This window comes from Protopterus annectens, chromosome 1.part0, assembly GCF_019279795.1.
Source record: "Protopterus annectens isolate FY-2018-M chromosome 1.part0, PAN1.0, whole genome shotgun sequence".
In the NCBI taxonomy this organism is placed as follows: domain Eukaryota; kingdom Metazoa; phylum Chordata; order Ceratodontiformes; family Protopteridae; genus Protopterus; species Protopterus annectens.
Window position 1 is genome coordinate 1,871,459,667 of NC_056725.1, and position 22,156 is coordinate 1,871,481,822.

The window sequence follows — 22,156 nt, forward strand, 5'->3', positions numbered from 1 at the left end:
GTCCATCTGTCAAGACTCCTTATTCAGCGGATGGACAGAAGTAGTCTCAGCAAGCTCCTTAGTGGCCGCCGCCACCACCATGGCATCTACTGGGACACCTTTGGACAAAAATTCTTTATCTGGAGGGGCAGAAAGAAACTTGTTGGGTCTCCTGGAGACTGGCTCCGCGGCATCAGGAGTATTCCACACATTTCAACTAACTAAATCCATCAGTTCATCAAAAGGTGGAGACACCAAAGAGGCAGAAGGTTGAGACCCGAAAGCCTTCAGGTACACAGACTCCTCATCAGAAGGGTTGACAGTAGGCCAGCCGCATTTCTGCTTAAGGATCTCCAGGATGTCCACGAAGGAGACATCAGAGGACAACTTGGGCGACCCTTCCCACTCCTCGAAGTCAGATGTCAAAGACTCATCCTGGGAGTCAGCATACTTCCTCTTGCATGTCTTCTTCCTGGGAGGGGCTCCTCAGAAGGGTATTCTGGGGAGGTCCCGGATGAGTGGGGGCCACCAGCCGGTGGCTCCTGAGGCTGAGGGTCTTTGCTGTCTCCGGACAGAGTAGGGGCTGAGACAGAAGTGGGTGCTCTGGGGGGGGGGCAAGGAGGAGTACTGGTACCCTTGGTGACAACTGGTGATTTGGACAGCACGCTCATCATCTCAAATGCTGACCTCTCCAGCTCCGAGGACCTCCCCTGCTCCAAAGAGACCAAGGATGCCATTGGCACCAGAGCTATTGGCTCAGAGATAGACGCAGGGTCTTAACTCACCCTAGCTGAAGCACCGAGACGGAGGCTTGAAACCTAAGAAGACAGATTCCAACCTTCCCTGTGAGCTTCGGCCCCTGGACATAACAGATGGCACCGAAAGTGTCGGAGCAGACCCCGGCTCCGAAGCAACCGTTAGTAGAGCTGGAGCCGAGGGATCCACCAATGGCACCAAGCCCTCTGACTCAGACAGACCAGCTTGGCTCAGAGGAGGAATAACAACAGAGAGTATTAATGGGTTCCATAAACTCTGGAACAGACTGGGTCAGAGCCAACCACAATTTAGATAGAGCAGACGACTTCAGCAGTCTCAGCACCACCCTCTCCACATCTTCTTCTGAAAAGCTCCTGGAAGACATAGTCGGGGATCTTGAACTTGGAGAAATGGGAGATTTCAATAGTACAGAGGCCGGTGAAGAAACCACAGGCCGGCTCCAAATAGCAGGTTCCATTAATTCAGTGGTCGGCTCCAACAAACTAGGAACCGACCCTGTCACCACAATGCTGCACTCAGAAGGCAGTGGAGCCAAAGAGGCCGATTTTGCCACTTTAGGAGCTGGCTCTACGACACCAGCCGGTGCCGGAGAAGGTCTTTACGAAGACTTGGACTTAGCAGATTTAGTGGACTTGGAAGAAAAGGAAGAGCTAGACAAGGCTTCCTCAAAGGCAGGCTTTAAAAGGCCCTTTAGAATTAGCTTGTTCCTCCTCTCCTGCAACACTCTAGGGGGTGAAGGCATGACAAAACAAACAAGTCTCCAGCAAATGGATGGCCCCTAAGCAAAAGACACATAGAACATGACCATGCATCAATGACATTTTTAGGGAGCACTTCATGCATTTTTTGAACCCCAAAGGCTTGTGCTCCTTAACCTCTTTAGACATAATACACAGAAAAAAAACAGAGAAGAGAAGTAAAAGGAAGACTAGGTCCTCTAATGTAAACGGGCCTAGCCCTGGAGGATGAAGTAACACCACGAGGACTAGGTTCCTTTAACAAAAATGGCCTAGTCCAGGAAAATAAGAACAGCTACGTCTTCTAACTTAAACAGACCAGCAGGAAACTCACAGACACAAAAAAACCTTACTCTGCTAAAGGATTAATAGAGTAAGCTGAAAATTGAGTTCTGAACACCGAACTCCACCACTGTATAAAAAAAAAAAAAAAAAACCAGCAGATAACCGCCAAAACCAAACTGCTCTACGAAACCGTAGACCAGAACAAACACTGGTGTTTACCAAAATAAACTATCAGCGCTAACAATAAATCTATAAAATGGTACACAGGATACCACAAAAGCACACTAACAGGCCAAAGCCCAATGCTTGCACCAAGGGGCGCAAAGGAGCTAACTACCTAAGAATTAGCAAACCTACGCTAACAAATACTAATGCTAATACAAATACTATTACACTACACTAATTATAAACTTTGAGCAAAATATTAAGCAATATATAAGCAAAAAAGTTAACACTTAGCCAGAGCCAAGAGAAGCACAACCGAACTCGTTGACGTGGCAAATGAGATCTGGGGTTTGTACTGGTACACTATGGGATACCTGCTTAGCCATGAGCCAACCAGAAGTCTTCGAGCTTATAAATTGGCCGAGTCAGAGCTGAGAATCGGCTCCGAACCCATACGTAAAAATGAAGGTGAGATTGGACTACACAACATCAGTTATTAACAATACAAACAGGCAATATGGACAAAGTACAGTTGTGTACACTTAACATAAATATAGATGTTCCAGAGTATTCGCTGTTGCAGTCATCACATTTGGATTATCTGCCAGTAGGTAGCCCTCAGCTGGCCTGAATACCAGTCTTGGATTCCTGCATCAGATGCTCTCTCTTCTTCCATGACGTCAGGTTATCAGGGGTATAAAGGATGCAGCTGATGCCATTACATCAGTTTTTTTTGCCCCAGATGTCAGGTACCCCCACGAAGGGATGTAATTATATATTATGGTACACCTCCATCAAAAAGCAAATACACCAGAAAGGTCAAGTACACAAACAAGGAAAGGTAGAGCCAAGAGAAGTCAGGGGGCTGGAGGGAGGGTAACCAGGACTGCAACAGTGAATACACGCGAACATCTACATTTATGGTAAGTGTACACAACAGTACTATGTTATTCTGTGTTTCACTGTTGCAGTCATCACATTTGGGTTGATTCCCAAAGCTAAGGAAGAGAGGAGGAAGTTAGAGAGTATTAAGCCCTGCAAAACTGCAGTGGCAAAATCAGCTCTGGATTTAGAAAAAATAGGCATGTGGTAATGCTTGGTGAAGGTATGTACGGAACTCCAGGTAGCAGCTTCTAGGATGTCCCTGGTAGGGACTCCTCTGAGAAAGGCTGTAGAGGTAGATGCAGCCCTGGTGGAATGTGATATTATCCACTGTGGGGTAGGTTTTCCATGATGCTTGTAGCAGAAATGAATGCAATGGGATATACATTTATAAATGGTTTGCTTTGAAATGGCATTCCTCTCTGCCCCTGCAGCAAAGCCAACTAGCAGCTGCTCAGATTTTCTGAGAGGCTTAGTCCTGTACAAATAAAATCTAAGTTGTCTGTGCACGTTCAAAGAGTGCAGTATTCGTTCTCCTTTGTTTTGTGGATTAGGGAAAAAAGTAGGCAAATAAATGGACTGATGTAGGGCCACACTAGACACCATCTTGGGCATAAAGGAAGGATTGGTCCTGAGGGAAACCCTGCCTGCATGGAAGATAATGAAGGGTTCCACTGCCATGAGGGCCTGTAATTCAGACACTCTTCTTGCTGAAGTGATGGCTAGAAGGAAGGGTGTTTTCCAGGAAAAGAATTTCAACTCTGCAGTTGCAGCTGGCTCAAATGGAGGGAGAGTGAGCTTTTCCAATACAAAGTTAAGGTCCTAGGCTGGAGAAGGGGCTCTCCTGGGGGGGGTCTTAAATTTTTGGCCCCTGTAAGGATTTACTTTAGCAAGGGGTGAGAGAAGAGGGGTGGTTCAGTATTATAATGTGCTGAAATGGCAGAGGCATGAATTTTAACTGACGAGAAGGATAGGTCCTTGTGGAGCATTTCTGTTAAGTACTGAAGAATATGAGGTAAGCTGGGCACCACTGTGCCCATCCCCTGGGTCTGGCTCCAGGAACAGTATCTTTTCCACTTTTCAGCATAGGATTTTCTAGTAGTAGACCTCCTTGCCTCCAGAATGAGTTACTGAGGGATGCTATTGGAGAGCTCAAGGAATTAGCCAGGCTGCAAGGTTCAGGGTTTGAAGCTGAGGGTGCAGAATCTGGCCCACCTGCTGGGACAGCAGGGAAGGGGTCTGAGGCAGGTGCCACGGTTCCAGCAGTGCCATACTGTGCAAGAGGGGGTACCAGTGTTGGCATGGCCAGTCTGGTGCAATCAGTAATTTGTCCTTGGCTTGTCCTGATTGATCTTTTGCAGAACCTTCGAGAGGAGAGGCAGACGGAGAAAGGCATAAACCGAGAGGCTTTCCCAAGTAAAGGGCATAGCATCTACTTTCCAAGGTTGATTGTGGTAAGTCCTTGTGCAGAATTTGTTCAATTGGTAGTTTTGAGGGGAGGCAAACAGGCTCTGGAGTCCCCCTTTGTTCCTCAAGAGGTTGAATATTTTTGGTTCCACTTTCTATTCGTGTGTGTCCATGAGACTTCTGCTTAGGTCATCTGCCAGTGAATTTAGCTTGCCTGGCAGGAACTGAGCTTGTAGATGCAGTTGGTAGCTCAAGGCTGTGTTCCACAGAGCCATGGCTAATCTGCAGAGAGGGTACGTGTGGGTTCCCCCCTGCTTGTTTACGTACCCACATAACTGTGGTGTTGTCTGTCTTTACCAATAATTGTCCTCGAAGAATGTGGTCTTTGAAGGCTGTCAGGGAATTCTGTACAGCTAACATTTATTTTTGGTTGACATGCAGGTGCATCTGTCTTGGGTTCCATTTGCCCTGAATGCACTGCCCTGTCAAGTGAGCCCCCCATGCATAGTCTGATGCATCTGTTGTTAGAGTTTGGGCGGCAGGGGGTACAGTGAAAGGGAGCCCCTTGTTGTGGTAGCAGGCCTCTGCCCACCAAAGGAACTCCATCTTTATACAAGGAATGATAGGAATCACCGATTCCAGGTTCTGAGAATGTTGACACCATAGGATTTGTTAGATACCATTGTAGTTTCCTCATATGCAGTCTCGCATATGGAATTAGTAGAATGCAAGAGACCATGGACCACAGGGCTTGTAGAATTTTCCTTACAGATAGCTGGGTCTTTGTGGCCAGTAGTTTAAAGTACGTTGTCAAATAAACTTGTTTCTCTGGAGTGAGGAAAGCCATCTGGGAAGTTGTGTTCAAGCTTACTCCCAGGAATACAATCTGCTGGGTAGGGGACTAGGTGAGATTTCTTTTTGTTTGTGGTGTACCCCAATGAGGTTAGAAGTTTCTTTACGAATGCCAGATGTTTTAATACCAAGTCCAGGCTTTCTGCCTGAATCAGACAATCGTCTAAGTATGGGTATATTTGAGTACTTCTCTGCCTGCAAAATGCAATGGCTGGAGCTAGACACTTTGTGAATACCCCTGGACGCAGCAGTAGATAAGCCAAAGGGAAGTGCAGAGAACTGAAAGTGCATGGAGCCTGCCCTGAAGCGTAGGTATTTTCTGCAAGATTCCCTTATTGGAATGTGCAGGTAATCTTCCTTTAAGTCTAAGGTTGCCAACCAGGCATCTTTGCCTAGCATAGGAAGCAGCTGTTGAAGTATTAGCATTTTGGGATTACCAGAAAGGTGTTTAGAATAGAGAGGTCCAGGATAGGATGCCAGGAGCTGTCTTTTCTGGGTACCAGGAAAAGTCTTGAATAAAAACATTGTCCCCTTTATTCTGCTGGGACAGGTTGAATAGCCCTGAAACTTAGAAGAGAGGGGAACCTGCTGTTGGGCCTCCGCCCACTGATTTGAGGGTAGGTCTGGCCAACCGTTTGGGGTTGGTAGGGTGTGGAAGTGGAATCTGTATCCTTGGGAAACTATATTCAAAACCTATTTGTCCTGGGTAATGAGTTCCCAGTTTTTTGCATGCAGTGCGAGTTTTCCTCCTAAGGGGGCAAGCAGCTGAGCAGGGCTTGGAAGAGTTAAGGTTAAGTCACTGTGCCATTTTTCCATAGGGGGTGGCTTACTACTCCCTGCTTTGGAAGTGGGAGCCCCCCCACTGCTTAGGTCTGTGCGTAACCTGAGACTGTAACCTAGGAGGTCTGCTGTTCCTGTGTTTGGACTCAGAAGGCCTGGAAGAGACTGGAAAGGACCAATTCTTTGAATTGAATTATTTGAATTTCAATGCCTACTAAATCTGGGAGGCTGTACTTGTAGGAAATCTTACAGTTTGCACAGATTTAGCTTTTTCCTCCATCTTTTTGAGGACTACTTCTACTTTGTTGCCAAACAGGCAGTCTTGGTTTGAGGGAGCATCCAGTAATTTAGCTTTAACATGATCTGGCAAGTTTTGCTCCTTAAGCCAAGCATGCCTTCTAAGTACAGACCCAGTGACAGCAGCCCTGCAAGATGCTTCTAGAGAGTCAAAACCACATTGCAAAGTATGTTTACCAACTTGTTCTGCAGAATGGATTAAATCCTGTAATTCTTTGTGTTCAGCACAGTCAGGAATCAACATCATTTTTCTGTTTAAGTAGTCCCATAATATGCTACTTTCGTACCCCATCTGTCCAAGGCTCTAGAATCTCTATCAGAAGGGGTAGGTTTTTGGCAGCAGTAGCCTTAATGCCTTTTGGTCCTTGGGAAATGGTCTCTGGATCCACAGTAAGATTCTTGAAGAGGAACTTGCGAGAGTCAGGTACTATGTAATACCTGTCAGGTTTTCTGGGAGCTGGAGGTAGTGTCTGGGGAAAGGCTAGATTCCAAAAAAGCATCATCTACAATGTCCAGAACAGGAGGGATAGCTAAAGTACTGTGTTGAGGAAGGAGTAAGAATTCCCTAAGCCTCTTTTTGGAGTCAGAATAATCCTGGCTTTCCCAGCAGAAATGCTCCCTAAGAGTGTGCAAGGTTTCACCAAAAGAAAAATCTTCTGCAGGGGAAGCAGAGGGAATGGAATCCTCTGCATCAGAATCCTCATAGGTAGATGAGGGCAAATCCTGGTAATCAGAAGAAAGAGAAATATCAGATTCCTGATCAGAAGAATCAGAAGGAAAATCAGTTCTAGGTCTCTTAGAGGAAAGGCTGGCTTCCCCTAATTAAGGTAATAAGGTCTTCAGCCATTCTAAGGATTTGTTTTTTAGGCATATGGGCCTGAGCATGCGGTTTGGAGGTCAGTTTTCTAGGTGCTGTGCGAGTTTTAGGCCTGGATGAAGAAGATGGTGTCTGTTTAAAATGCAAGTCTGTAGGCCTGAATACACCCACAGAAGCTGGTGGCTGTACAGCGGCTCTGGACCCATCCAAGGTAGAGACATCCGCAGGTTCCATAGTCGAAGAAGCATCTTGCGGCAGACTGGACTCTGAATTGGTCTCAGTAGAGGCCTGCGAATCTGAAGTAGCGGGTATCAGGGGCTGCAAAAGCGCCTCATTGAGTACTGGCGGACTGGCGACTAGCTTAATGGAAGCTTCATCGGCAGTTTTGGACCTATGCGGTCTGTCTCTGTCTTTATCCTTACTTTTTTTGGACTATCGGTAGTCGGATGGCTTAACAAAGCCATTTCGGAGTACGGATACAGTGCATCAAAATAATTTGCTGCAAAGATAGCCAGACAACGAATAGTTCAGGGGTTGAACAAGGCACAATACCGACAGCGAGGCCCGTCGTGGTCTGGGCTTAAGCAAGGAATGCAGTACAAATGAAAATCTTTGAGGTATTTGCTTTCCAAAGGTAAGACAATTGTTAACTTTTACTGACATCAGTTAGAGCAAGAAAAAGGATCCCCAATGGGGTACTTAGCTTAAGACTTTGTTTCTGAAACTCGAAAACAAATATTTCAGGAGTCGGCCGACTGGCACTTGAACTGCTTCTGCTTCGGGCACCGCACGGCAAGAAAGACTGATGTAATGGCATCAGCTGCATGTTTTATAACCCTGATGACCTGACGTCATGGAAGAAGAGGCAGCATCTGACGCAGGAATCCAAGACTCCGGTATTCAGGCCAGCAGAGGGCTATCTGTAGGCAGATAACCCAAATGTGATGACTGCAACAGTGAAACACGAAGAACATCTAGCAATTTGCAAAACACCAGCCTTATAAAACCCATCATTACTGAGATTTTTCGATTGAGTAAATATTCAGATTTGATGAACAGCTATGCAATATGATCAAATAAGGTGAGTAAGAAAAGGATGAAGTACTCTAGCAAGATACCAGTTGATTAGCATTTAGTATTCTGACAGATCTATTAGTTACTACAGTAGTTCAGTTAAGTTTGAAAGGCTTTTGTACTTGATTCCATGCCTCCTTACCTTCGGGGTCAGTGGAGCCTGTTTCATGATTTTTTACCTCAGGGACTCATCCTGGATTTCCATGCAAAGTCCTTTACTGTTTTAAGACTTCTCCCCGATACATGATCATGTGTATCTGGCAATTATTAGCTCATGGCCAACATATACACCATTTAACAAACCTATTCAGGACTGTACTCTCCTCCTTCCTGGGGAGTGATGTTGGGTACTGGGACTAACTCTGAACCATTAGAGGCATCTCTGAAAACCAGTGCTGGGTCTACCTATGAGTGTTTGTAAAGGTATTGGTAGACTTACCAGACTTTATAAAAACAATCCAGTTTGTTAGGAGTGGGACTCAGTCTAGTTCAAAAATGCTTCTTAAAAAGGTATCCTTGAACACTTGTCACTGAAGATTAAGGCTACGAGCTGTTAATGAACTGGTTTCTGTGGTACACTGATTCTCTCAACCTTCATTTGCCTATGTGACCTTGAGCAAGTCACTTAACCAGACAGTGCTTTTGAATAATTGGGAAAATCAGAGAGGGCTCAAATGTCTCCCAGACCATAAGCCTAGTAGCTGCCTATGAACTTCAGACAATGTACAGACCAGAGAGAGTTTTTTATTCCTCCAGGCCCAAGACGTTCAAACACCTTTTCACTAACAGATATCTTTGTCTCACACTTTAAATTTGGTCTCTGTCACACTTGGCAGTATTGTGGGGGGGGGGGGGGGTAATATCAATTGACAGGCAAAGACAGACACTACCTCTAAGAAAGGTCTTCCTGGCGTCCAAACGCATACTGCCCTATTAGTCATAGGATTACAAAATGACAAATTAGCAGAAAGACAAACAGATGAACCTTGAAAGTGGAATACTTCATTCCGGAAATGTATAAAAACAGGTAGTAGTCCAGGATGAAAGGCACTACATATGAAAACAGATTAAGGCCACTGTCCAACAACTTAAAGTGAACCTGTTCTACTTCAGTGTAAAAGCTTACTTGCTGACTGTCTGCCATGCACCCAAGTGAAGAGAAGAAATACCATGCACCACAATATACCTGCCTGCTGCTCTGACCTATAGGTCAAAGTATGCAGTTTCAGCATTGACAGTTTTTGATGGTAAGCATTATCAACATCCAGTGAAACTGCACCTTGCACAACAGGAAATGAAAAGGGTAAGGCTTGTGTGAACTGATGGAGAGAGATGAATGAAATATGAAACAACCAATACGGTGCTATCAGAATAATGACCACCCCTTACGCAATTTCTGAAGAATGCATGAATGAGTGGGGATGGGGGTGTGTTAACTATCATCCTGCTCCATGACAAATGCCATGAATATGACTGGAGTACCAAAGGTCCTGGCCCTTGTAAGCACAACTATGGCAATTCTGGGCTGTCCAGACCTGTGAAGAGATTTACTCCTGAAACTCATTCCTCAAAAAATCTCTACCAACATGTCTTACTTCAATTCCCATTCTTATGGCAAGAATTGTGTCCTGTTGTGGGCATTGTCTTAGGCAATCAATGAGAAAATACAACTTGCAAAGCCTAATGCCCAAACACCTTTTTCAAAGAACTTTCATAACTTTTTCCCTTAGGCAAAGATATTTACCTGTTCTCACCACGTACCATACAAATCCTTCTCAACACTACCCACTTGCAGCACACCTCTCTTTCCCTCTTTCTAAGTTTTGCTATACATCAGTATTATACTCTCAATCTCTTCACATCTGACTTTTTTTTACATATGCACTGTTAATTTGTTCAATTCTTGTATGACTTCTGTTTTTGCTGCAATGCTCTACAACCACATATGCATGTTAATTCATCCAGGTTTGCACCTGCAGAAGGTCAGCACTGATCAGTGTGTGTCCTCAGTAAACAGGTAAAAAGTACCTCTGGAATATGCTGGGTGGCAAGGAACAACTGCTAGCTGCTGGCCTGATAACACAGAGCTCTGGTCTTCCCTCAAAAGATGATTAGAGTGAGTCCCAGTCTGGATGATGTCACAGGATACATAGATTTCCTGATCCAACAAAAGGCTGGGAGGGAAGAAATCCTGCAGGTGCTGAAAACTGAGTTGGACTTCCCTAATGTCCAGCACACAGATGTGGAAAATTAGTTCTTTGATGAGTGCCAGTCCCACTGGTGGAAGAATAGTGGAAATCTGCTCATCCATCTCAGCCTCTGCTGCGAGGCACTTTGAGGAGAATAAAATCCACAAACATGCCTGAAGAAAAAAAAGAGTTTGGAAAATGCTGGAGGTTTTCAACCACCACTCCTGTTCCTGTAACAATCTGGAGGAGAGCAGAATCCGTTTTTGAGGTTGTACAACTAATAGGAGACATACTGAGGCCTAGCAAACTGAGCTGCCAGAATGGCATGTAACAGTAGACCCAGTGTGCAGAAAAAAAGGACTAAGCAGAGATGAAGCTATATTGAGTTAGACAGCAGAGGGCATATTTGAAGTTCACCATCTTCTTTGGGAAGAGGAAAAAGCATCTGAATATCACATCCATGATCAGTCCTAGAACAACATTCTCCAAGATAGGGAAAATAAACTTCTCAGGACCTGCAGTTACCTCTAAGTGGTTGAAGAACTGCAGTCTTGTCCCAACTGCTTACAAGTGCTTCACAGATATGGATAAAGAAAGAATACACAGATTCCTACAGCTGTAGGAACTGCCAGCCATCATGTTTAAGTACTCCAAAGAAATGCGGCACCAAGAACTAAGGACAGTGGCTGGTTCCCCTTTGATCTTACAGGGGAAAGTATAAAAAATTTATGATGAACCTTATGTACTCTGACACTAGGGACATGTATTCCACATATCAAGGAGCAGAACAAATCCCCCCTTATTTTAACAGGGTCAAAAGTGACTGCATTCCCAAAATGACTAAACATTTTTTTCCCTGAGCAATTTTTGCTCCCCTGCTTCATGCCATGGCCTTATATCCCAGACATGTGTTAATTGCTGGGTCTACCAACTACTCTTTCCCCATCAGACTTGCTCTGATATAGTTGGGGCCAGAGTAGAAACTTAGGGCATCCTTGGGGTCTTACCTTACCTTCAGCTGGGGGGTATTTTGCTTAATAGGTTCATAGGTAAGTAACTATGTTAGCTGCCCTTCTAGGCCATTTTAAGCTTAGCCAACTTCCCTTCTATGCTAGAAATAACCAATCACATTTGACTAAAGATCAGTGTTACTCATCTCATGGTCGATAATTATATACTACCCCTAATGGGAATAACTGGGAGCATACCACATAGCTAATCTGAGGAAACACACGGATGGGATAACAGCCAGTGTGGTAATACCCATGCCCGCCATGTACAGTCTCTCTCAAGCTTGACAAGCCACCACCATCCCTTCCCGCTGCAGAATGGGCAAGCCTATCCTCCCTACTTACCCAATCAAATGCCTGACATGCTACTCGAATCTGTCTCCTGGCCTGTAGTCAGGGCTTTAACCCTCTACTCCACCAAAGACTACTTATGAATTTTTTATACTCTGGAACAACCTATATGGAGGTGGAAAAACTAAAGCAATAAAACAAAGCAAGACAAAATCTACATCAGGTATATGACTGCCGAGTGAAGACTTAACAAGAAAGGAAGTTCCATTGATAAAAAGGTGCACATAAAACTGTGTGTTAACCAGTAGTGTGGTACCTACAGGCTCTGCTTGAAGATGAAGAGAGCTTAAAGTTTAAAAAAATTGTCAAGATACATCAATAACACGGGTACAATAATTTTAGCACCCATGATCAATGTTCTGCTGCTGGGTGTTAAACCTACTACCACTCTCAAAATCAATCTTCTTTTTACAGATCATTATACATTTCCATTAGTGCTGCAACAAGTGCACTCAGAGAATGTGTAGTATGAAAGCTGACCTTACAATATTTCTGAAAAAGAACTGCAAACACTATCGTCTGCTAGGCCTCTGCAATTCAAAAAAAAAAAGATAACATATAATACAGCTCACATTATTTCAGCATGTGTCTTACTGCATCGAATGGGACCAATGATGTGACAATGATTTATACATCAATGAAAAGTGTCATACACAAGACACAAAATGCATACACACCATTTCTGTAAACAAACAAACAAACAAAAAAAATCATCATGCACATTAGCTTTACATAAGAAACCCACTACCTGTCAGAAAATCCACACAGATTTTTTAAATGTTGTTTTAGCACGAGCAGTAATAAAATTCCTTGAGATGCATTTGCAAACTCTACTAGTGGGGCAGGATCAGCTGGTAAGAACTTCATCACAGACTCTACATCATCATCATCATCATCATCATCAGAATCGTACTCAGAGTTGACTCGTTTCCGCCCCCGCCGAGGCTTATGGACTTCAGCTTCATTGTCACTATCTTCCTCAGTACATGGTTTCTTCTCTTTCTTGTTTCCTTTTACCAGGGACTGAAAAAAAGTACAAACAAATTGTATTTTGTACTTTGGTTTTAAAGTAGTGCAACTAAACACAGCTTCTTTAGGTTGAAAAAAATCTGCTATTCTTCAAGGTCTCAAACATAAATCAAAACAAGTACTAACTACAATCCATTAAAGCACTTACACATTGACAATACACTTCTCAGGTACAGTAACTTAAAAATGAATCCATGCATGACTACAAAACTGCTGCAGAAAAAAAAAATAAACAATGAGATATGCATGTGCCTGCACTATATTTTTTATGTTGGCCTGCAATCAACATGTATGCTTGTCAGCAGCTGCATGTAGAAGTCTCTGCCAAGCCTTGATCAGAACTCCTGCCATTAACTGCCTACTATTAACAATACATCCATTTCTATCCACTCACTACAGTTTACTAATGACTATAAAACAATCCTTAAAACTACAAATGAGCAGTATATGCAGCCTAACCACACACTCCATATTGCAAATGTGCTCCTAAAAATAAAATGTAATATTAATAAAAATTAAATGCTCCTCCATCCACTCACTGCATTTAAAATAACTGCTCAATACTTTTATTGCAGTAGTGGCAGACTAACCAATGAAACCAAGAGCAGCTGAACAGTTCATGCAGATCTGTAGTAATGCCATACGTCAACTGTGGCTCTAAAGTGCAACAAGTTTTTTTTTAAACAGCATTCCAACCAAAGGCTACAACTATCAGCCTCAACACATTACCTTTATGCTGCATGTCAGGCAAACACACGAGTTTTACTCAAGGTAGCTGAATGCTACACAACCTACTGTCAAAAGGTTCCTGTCATTGTCATCTCCAATGTATCACCAACCCCACATTGTACTTTACAAAAATCTAATGCAGGACCTCTGTCCCTGGGCAACCATTTTATTACTTTTAAGGGATTCTAAAGAAATGGCCATGACTTTATTTTTAACAGGCTGAGACCAAATTTTCAATGTAGCACATACATTTTCCCACCTGAAAAATATACAATGGTCACTATGCTATTTCCTAGTGAAAGAATGATTAAAGCTCATGAAATTAGTATTTTTTCAATCTTTGTTGTTAGCCAAACATGCTTTTCACAGCACCCACAATGAGTTCAGAACGGACTCCATCTGCAATTCATAAAGAGTTGCATGTATCAGCAGCAAATTCTTTACAAGACCCAATGCTCCTGCTACTATTCGAACTGTCTGGGTATCCTTCTTACACACTGCCCTCATTTCTGCCTGCAAATCTGACTTTACATGTCTTATGTATGGACAGACAATCACTGGGTGTAGCAATTTCAATGATCAGTGCTACTTTTTTCTTTTCAAGGGCTACTGCATCTGTTTTCTTGCATCTATTTTCCGAACTGTTAGTAATGAGTGATGTGATAGTACGCATCCTGGAGATCTATGGAGCACATCCAGTTGTCCTGGCCCAGAAAGGGCAGGATGGACTGCAGCGTGACAATCCGAAATTTTGTTTTCTTGACAAACTTGTTCAAGTTGCTGAGATCCAAAATGGGTCTCCAGTCCCCTGTTTTCTTTGGAACCAAAAAGAATTTGGAGTAAATTTCGGATCCTTGTTGGTCTGCTGGAACTGGTTGAATGGCTCTCTTTGTGAGCAGCTTTGAAATTTCTAGTGCTGCTTGTTCCCTTTGACTGGGTGGAACGTCTGGAAGGGATTTTCCGGACTGTTTTGAGATGCGAATGAAAGGGATTCTGTAGCCTTCGGATATGGTAGACTGTACCCACTTGTCTTGAGTAAGGGAAAGCCAGGCTTTTGGGTACAGACATAATCTTCCCCCGACTGCCTCCGAAGGTGGACAGTCGGGCAACCCCTCAGGGGTGTTGAAAGGGTTGGTCAGATAAAGTTTCTTGACTACCCTGATTCCGCGGGCCCCCTCTGCCTCTAAAACGGCGTCTATTATTATTGTTCCCCCCTCCGCCTCTAGAGGGGAAATGACTCTGTGCATCCGGCAAGACTCCCTGTGGTTGTTTGCGGAACCACATTTCCCCCCCTTCTGACCTTTGGGGTAAGGCCTAGAAGGGGTAGAAAAACGGACTCCGACGGCAGAAAGAGTCTTACCTTCTACCTCGCACCTAGTCAGAGTATCCTTCACTTGTGGACCAAAGAGAGATGATCCGTCAAAAGGGGAGTTAGTGAAAGATGCCTTGAAAGGGTCCGCAAAGCTACATAGCCGCATCCAGGCATGGCGACGTAAAGCCACCCCTGTACCCGCGGCTCTGCTCGCTCCATCAACCGCGTACGAAATCAGGCGCATGGAGGAGTTAACCACTTAATTAAGGGTTGCCAGCTGGGAGTTCATCCTATCTTGAAAACCCACAGCTGATGGGTCCTTCAACATTTCACTCATTTCCTTGAGCAAGTCCCTCTGGAGACGAGTGAAATGACACAGGTAATTCAGCGAACGCATGGAAAAGGTCGCTGATGAAAACATCCGCTTACCGTACCTGTCCATGGTCCTAGATTCTTTATTAGGAGGATGAACAGGCACCGAAGGATCTGCTAATTCCTTCTTGTTGGCAGCAGCCACCACCATGGCATCCACAGAGACACCTTTGGACAAAAACTCCTTGTCTTTGGGGGCAGTGATAAATTTGGCCGGCCTCCTAGGGGTGGATTCCACCGAGTCAGGAGCCGACCAAGCCTTCCTCGCCACCACTTCCATGAGTGGGTCAAAGGGAGGGGACACCCAGGAGGTGGAAGGTCGAGAACCAAACGCCTCAAGGTACACTGATTCGTCCTCTGAAGGATTAAGGGCTGGCCAATTCCCCCTCTGCTTCAGGATTTCCAGTATGTCTGCAAAGGAGACAACCTCAGAGGGGGAACGAGGGGAACCTTCAGAATCTTCCAAATCAGTGTCAGAGGTGACAGACTCAGGGGAGTCAATGTGCTTCCTCTTGCACTGTCTCTTCCTAGGGGGTTCCTCTGCAAGATCAGGAGAGGCCTCGGAAGAGGAGGAAATTCCCACTGGGGAAACTTGAGGTGCAGATTCCCTACGGTCCGAAGCAAGGGGGTGAGAAGGAATCACCGCAGGCACTGTAGAGGGAGGAGCTGATGGAGCCGACTGTGGAGTAGAACCAGGTTCTAACACGCTCCTCATGACCTCAAAGGCACCCCTATCAGGCAGGGCCAGAGGTCTCCGCTCCTAAGAGCTGAAAACCTCCCCCGGCACCGACACGGATGGCTTCGAAGCCGATGTCGGAGCCGAACTAACCAGCGCCGAAGCACCGAGAGGGAGAGCGGGGTCGGACAAGGGTCCGATGCCCCTCGCCCCCTTGGAGCCGATGAGGGAAGTCCGGCGCCAAGATCCCTCCAAGGAGGAGATCGGAGCAGACTACGGTGCCGAAAAGAAAGGTATCGGTTCCGACGCTCCCACAGTCTCGGCTCCGAGCAACACCGGCTCCAAACTCGATAAGAGTCGGAGGAGGAATGTCCAATGGAACAGGGGCAGCCATCGACTGTTGAGTCGGGCTGTGTAACATCTGGGCCAGTGCCTCGGATTTAAGAAGCCTACTCACCACCCTCTGTTAATCATGGTCCGAAAGTCTGGAGGACCTAGAGGAGTGTGACCTATGGCTCCGTTCAGACAAGAGCGGTGAGGCTGGAGCCGAATGAACGGAGCCGATAGGAGACGACCTGGACCTCTTTCTAGTAATCGGTTCCGACAAGAGTGTCGGAACTGACTAAGACTTGTCTGTCTCGGCTCCAGCCGGAGCCAAGGACACAGTATGTGTAGTAGGTCTAGAATCATCGGCTCCGGCCAGAGCCGATGGTTGAACTGTTAAAACGGTCTTTGAACCTCCGGAGGACGGCTCAGACACTGCAGCTGACTGCCTGGAGGACTTGGAAGGTTTCCCCGACATGGACTGTGTCGGGGGACCCTCAGGCTTCAATAAGCCTCTTAAAATTAGCTTATTTTTTCGTTCCTGCAGGACTCTAGGGCTGAAACCATGACAGACAGCACAAGAGTCCTGCAGGTGTAAAGGTCCCAGGCAGTATACACAAGAAGTGTGACCGTCTGTCAGAGACATCTTCTGACAGCACAAGTCACACTTCTTAAAGCCTGAGACCTTTGATTCTTTAGACATATCTAAAGAACAATAGTGCAATCACTCTCACACACACACAGATTACACTAAATTAAATTAAGTAACTAACTTAAAATTTCCCTAGAAAAACACAGTCACTCCAACTACTAGGAGGGGAGGGAAGGGGCCTAAAGGCCTAAGGGAAGAACCCTTGAGAAATTTTTTGGAAAAAGGGGAAGAATTTGGGAGGGAGTGGTAAAAAACTATTTAATTAACTAAATATTACAGAAAAAAACTAACTTAAGGGGGTCTATATTAGTAAAGACTTTATGTAAAACAACTAACCTGCAGAGCCGGTTGGAAAGAGCACCTCGTCAGCTAAGCGGCAAACGAGATCTGAGGAGTTACCGCCTAGCATTGTGGGATATGGGGGAGCCTCGAGCCGGTGGAATTAGCTCTCGAGCTTTTAGCATTGGCCGAGTCGGAGCCGAGGATCGGCTCCGAACCCATCCAGCAAGAATGAAGGCGAGATAGACAACTTAACATCTATCATTACATGTTTATGAATGTACAATGTAACATCAACTGTACCACATGTAATTGTCTTGTTATTCTTTTTGTTTTGTTTTTTTTACCAGAAAAGTTTTCAATAAAAAGATATTTGATAAAAAAAATAATAGTGCTGGAATTTGCTGGAGAAAACTGGCAAATAAATCTAGGCACTGGAAGAAAATAACTACAAGGGGAAAGGTAATTGAGTGTGATGAGGCAAATCAGAAGTTTGGATTGCAGCCTACAGACTGCTTTCTCTAGGGACAGACATCAGAGTATAGGCAAAGTGAAAATGATAAGAGAACCTCTAAGTGAAACAGCAGCACTGGTACAGTTTTTAGCAGAATCTAGAACAGAAGCTGCTGTTAAAAAGGGATAATCAGTAGGGCATATAAAACATTCCACTTTATACCACGATGCTTTGCCAGAGATGGCCTGCACCTGTCGCCCCTGGGAATCTGGATACGGGCTAAGGCTCTAGCAACCCCTATAGTGCCCTTTTTAGGGAAGGTTCAAATGACAAATTCACCACCATAACAGGTACAAGCAAGCAAAATCTGAGGGTAATGATACTCAATGCCAGAAGTCTAAACCTCAAAATGCACTCACTCGAGGCACTCCTTAAAATGGAAAACATCGACATCTGTGCAGTGACAGCGACTTGGTTCAAGGCTCCAGAGAGTACCCCTGCATTACCAGGCTATAATTCATACCACACCTTTCAGCCACCTTACCTGGACCGAAACATTAAAGGAGGAGGCGTGTCCATATTCATTAAGGATATCCACACCTCCAGGCTAGTTGCTTAGCATAATGCATCCGAGATTATCCAAGTGCAACTAACTCTGGGCAAGACCGCAATCCAAATTGTAGCTTGCTACAGATCCCCCACTATGCCTCAGGATTCCCACTCTTCATTTCTTGATACACTGGAAAATATTAGGGTACAACCTAACACCCCAATAATGGGCAATTTCAACTACCCCACCATTAACTGGGAAAGCTACTCATGTACCAACTCTTATGCTCAACGTTTTCTGGAATTCATAAATTCCAGTGCCTTGGATCAACTTTATCCACACCCCCACCAGGGCAGCAATATCCTAGACCTGGTAATTACCAACTTGGGCAACCGGTGCTCCACACCAGAGGTCAATTCCTTGTTGGTCAGATCTGACCACAAGCTAATCACCCTAGGCATCCACATCCCTCCCCCACCCCCCATTAGGGAAACCACCGTAAAAAAGTTCTCCAAAGCCAACTCAATTGCTTCTTAAGACAGAAGTGGCAAACTTCACGACACCCATGCTGATGGACAATAGAGGTATGACTGCTGAATCCTACACACATGCACTTTATAAGCACTTACACGAGTGCATGGATCGTGCAATCCCTAACAGAACCAAGATGCTATCCTCCAAAAAAAGGAAGCCAATCTGGCGGTCCCCTGCCATAAACAAACTCTACAACAGAAGAAAGAAACTGTTGCAAAAGAAGAGTAAAATCCCATGATTGGAGGAACTCCCTTGGTCAGCCTCAGTAAGACGCTGAGATCCCTCATAAAATCCTCCAAAGCTAGTTACGAAAACAAAATTGCCATTGACTCTAAAGACAACCACAAAGCATTCTATAGCTATGTCAAGAATCTCAATGGCAACACTCAGATCTGCTCTGAGTTACAGCACAATGGCACTAAATATACAGAACCAACTGATATTGCTAACATCCTGGCAAATAGGTGCAGTGCTACCTTTACCCCCCCCCCCCCATTCCCTAAAGGGCCCATCTCTATACCGGAAGAATGCAAAATTCCTGTAAACACGGCTGCACATGTAAAAAATACACTCTCTGAAGCCAGCATCCATGAGACCTGACAACATCCCAAGCTGAGTTCTACATGAACTACAGAACGAACTGGCACCCCACCTAAGTACCATGTTCAATCATAGCCTCACCTCAGGCTATGTGCCCACTGAATGGCGCACAGTGAAGGTTATCCCACTCCACAAAGGGGGAGCCCACCATGGACCCCGGAAACTACCACCCCATTAGCCTGGCGAGCCTGGTCTGCAAGACTATGAAACGTATCATCATGGAACTTCTAAACAATGACATTGATAATCTCCAAACTCTGGACCCCACCCAGTTTGGGTTTGTAAAAGGCAGATCATGTCTCCTAAACCTGAGGGACTTCTTTGAAGCGGTCACCAAAGCCGTAGACGAGGGTAAGGTGGTTCACACAGCCTATCTAGATCTCGCCAAGGCTTTCAACACCATCCCCCACTCTGGAATTATACATAAACTCACTAAACTAGGTATAAATCCCTATTGTCACAAGATGGGTTGTCAACTGGCTCACTGACAGAACCCACACTGTGAAAGTAGCAGACTCCAAATCCAACTTCAGACTAGTGAAAGTGGAGTACCACAGGGTTCAGTCCTGTTTGGTATCTACTTCTCTGAAGTACAGGCTAACACAGAAGGTTTTTGGCTAACTAAATTCGCAGATGACTGCAAACTAGGAGCCATAATCAAAACTCCAAAAGATGTGGACATCCTACAAAAGGGCCTCGCTGAGACAGATGCCTGGTGTCAAAGCCATGGCCTCAAGCTCAATGCCAAAAAGTGCATTGTCATCCCTTTTGGTAAAAACTCTGTACCCATGCACTACCACATAGGCGGTAATCTACTTAACACCGTAAGTGTGATGAGACCTTGGGACACAGGTGGACAGTAGTCTCTCCTTTGATAATCACATCGCCACAATAGTCAGGAAATCCTTCTACGTGGCATACCTCATCACAAAAGGTTTCTCATCCAGGAAAAAAAGAGGTCATTGTTCCCCTCTACTCATCACTCAGACCCATTATAGAGTACAACGCCCCTTTTTGGTATGTACCTCACAAGACATCTACAACAACTGGAAAGGCCGCAGAAATACCTCACAAAGAGGATTACCGGCCTCAAACAGATTGCCCTACGCAGACAGTCTCAAAAAGCTGTAGCTTTACTCCGTTCGCATATCGTCTACTCAGAGGCAATCTCTGCCTAACACACAAAGCTATGTCAAACCCAGAGCTTTTGGACATGCTCCACTTAAAGAAATCCCAATCCCTCCGAGCTACACGCTCTAGGGACCTAAACCTTGTCACGACAAGAAACAGAACATGCTGGAGGGATAGATTCCTGTCCAAGAGACTTCTTGTACTCTGGAACAAACTACCTATCTATATTAAACAAAGCTCCTCATTAGCACTCTTCAAGAAAAATCTTGATGATTGGATGGGAGACACTAAATTCACCCCGGGGATCACTTCTGTGGCTCTGCTCGACAGTGGCACAGGAAAATAATTTTCTTGGGTGGCGAAAGCCAGGGTATCTTTTGGCTAGGCTTATATAGGCCCTAGGGCCAATAGCCTAGTACCTACCTATGAACCTATAAAAATCATTTATAAGTTAAAGAAAAAAGATTGGGAAGAGAGACTGGAAAAGCATTTTAGAATGAGAGGGCATCTGCTTGGCTCAGAAGTATGCAAAGTCCAGAAGGTTTAGGAATTCTGTTTAGAAGTATTTGCATAAGTACCTTATACCCCAAAGTAGACTTTGCAGAAATTCTGCTCAGGTAGACAGCAAATGGTGGAAAAGACAGAGGTAATTGGGAACATGTTTTTTCCAAGTGTGATGAGTTAGCAGACTATAAAATGTCCTTACAGAGTACTCTGTCAAAAATACTGGGGAAGCAAATGGCTGTAACTGAAGAAATTATTTTGAGTTGGGACGCAGGATCTGCATCGCCGAGATATAGTAATGCTGAAGTTTAATAGTATTGGCTACCAAAACGGCAATTACTAGAAAACAGAAAACAAAACATAAATCAAGTGTAACTGAAGTACTGAATATTGCAAAGCAGGTAAAAATTGGAAATGGGATCTTTAGAAAAGGGATGGAGCAAATTATATAGAAATAAATGGAATGTGTGCTAACAACACATGCAGAATACTGTTCAGGGTGAGTAATGAGGTTTAAGGGAAGGCAGTAATTGAGTAATGTAATGTTAGAGGGAATAAAAATTGTTAAAGAAAACAGTAATGTACAAATGCATGTCTGTCAAGTGATAATTTAATATACAGGATTATGGCCAGTTTGCTGATCCTAACTGTCTTGTGTGTTTGATACATCGATGACAAGAAATTCACCTTGACAGCAAAGTACAAGGGGTGACTCCTGGCATCCACGTCAAGAACATACAGCTGTAGGTTAGGATTGGAGAACCGATCATAATGTTTTGTAGTGCATGGAGTTTTATCTGCTCCATGTACTAGAAGTTACAGTGAAAAAGAAAAAGTTAAGTGTTTTGCCGCTTTCAGTCATAAAACACTTAGCAAGCTCTGTCAGAAAGGCAGTGTAACACAGTCTCTTACATTTACACCTCATCTTTCATACTGTTTAACTGTCCAGATTTTTGCAGAACATCCAGATTTTTGCTTCATATTTCAGGTATGTTTCTCTTAAAATCTGTGTTTGAAGTCACTAAATAATGACACTCATTTAAGTTTCAGACTTTGCATCCTTTAGAAAATGCAAACAAACTCACTTCCTGTATATCAAGCTAGTTATGCTTACAAGAAGAAGCCGGGGACACCTTATCTGTAAGGACAGCAGGCAGAAACAAATCTTTCATTTTGTGCTCTGCCACTATCATTTGCTGGTCAGTACTGACAGATTTTACTGCTGAGCGCTAGACTGGCCTTAGCAACTTTAGCAGGGGGTACTTAATATTAAGGTTGGATCTCGCGTCACTCTGGAGCTTAACTGGTTATAGTCTTTTTCTGAATACTGGGAGTGTAATCAGCACTATAAATTAAAAAAAAAACCAGAAACTTACTAAGGCCCAGCCTGAAAATGGTACACAGAGAA

General features: G+C 44.4%; 2 protein-coding genes across 3 annotated transcripts in view; one reads left to right on the top strand and one right to left on the bottom strand.

The window, feature by feature from the left end:
- The window catches only part of NIPBL (NIPBL cohesin loading factor), a 4,951,262-nt gene that overhangs the window by 751,319 nt on the left and 4,177,787 nt on the right, over positions 1-22,156 (bottom strand). Inside the window, exon 43 of the mRNA XM_044076429.1 lies at positions 12,351-12,625. Coding sequence (XP_043932364.1) covers positions 12,351-12,625 — 275 coding nt within the window. The remainder of the gene's footprint in view (positions 1-12,350; positions 12,626-22,156) is intronic.
- Positions 1-22,156, top strand: part of IST1 (IST1 factor associated with ESCRT-III) — a 1,439,276-nt gene that overhangs the window by 69,830 nt on the left and 1,347,290 nt on the right. The window lies entirely within an intron of this gene.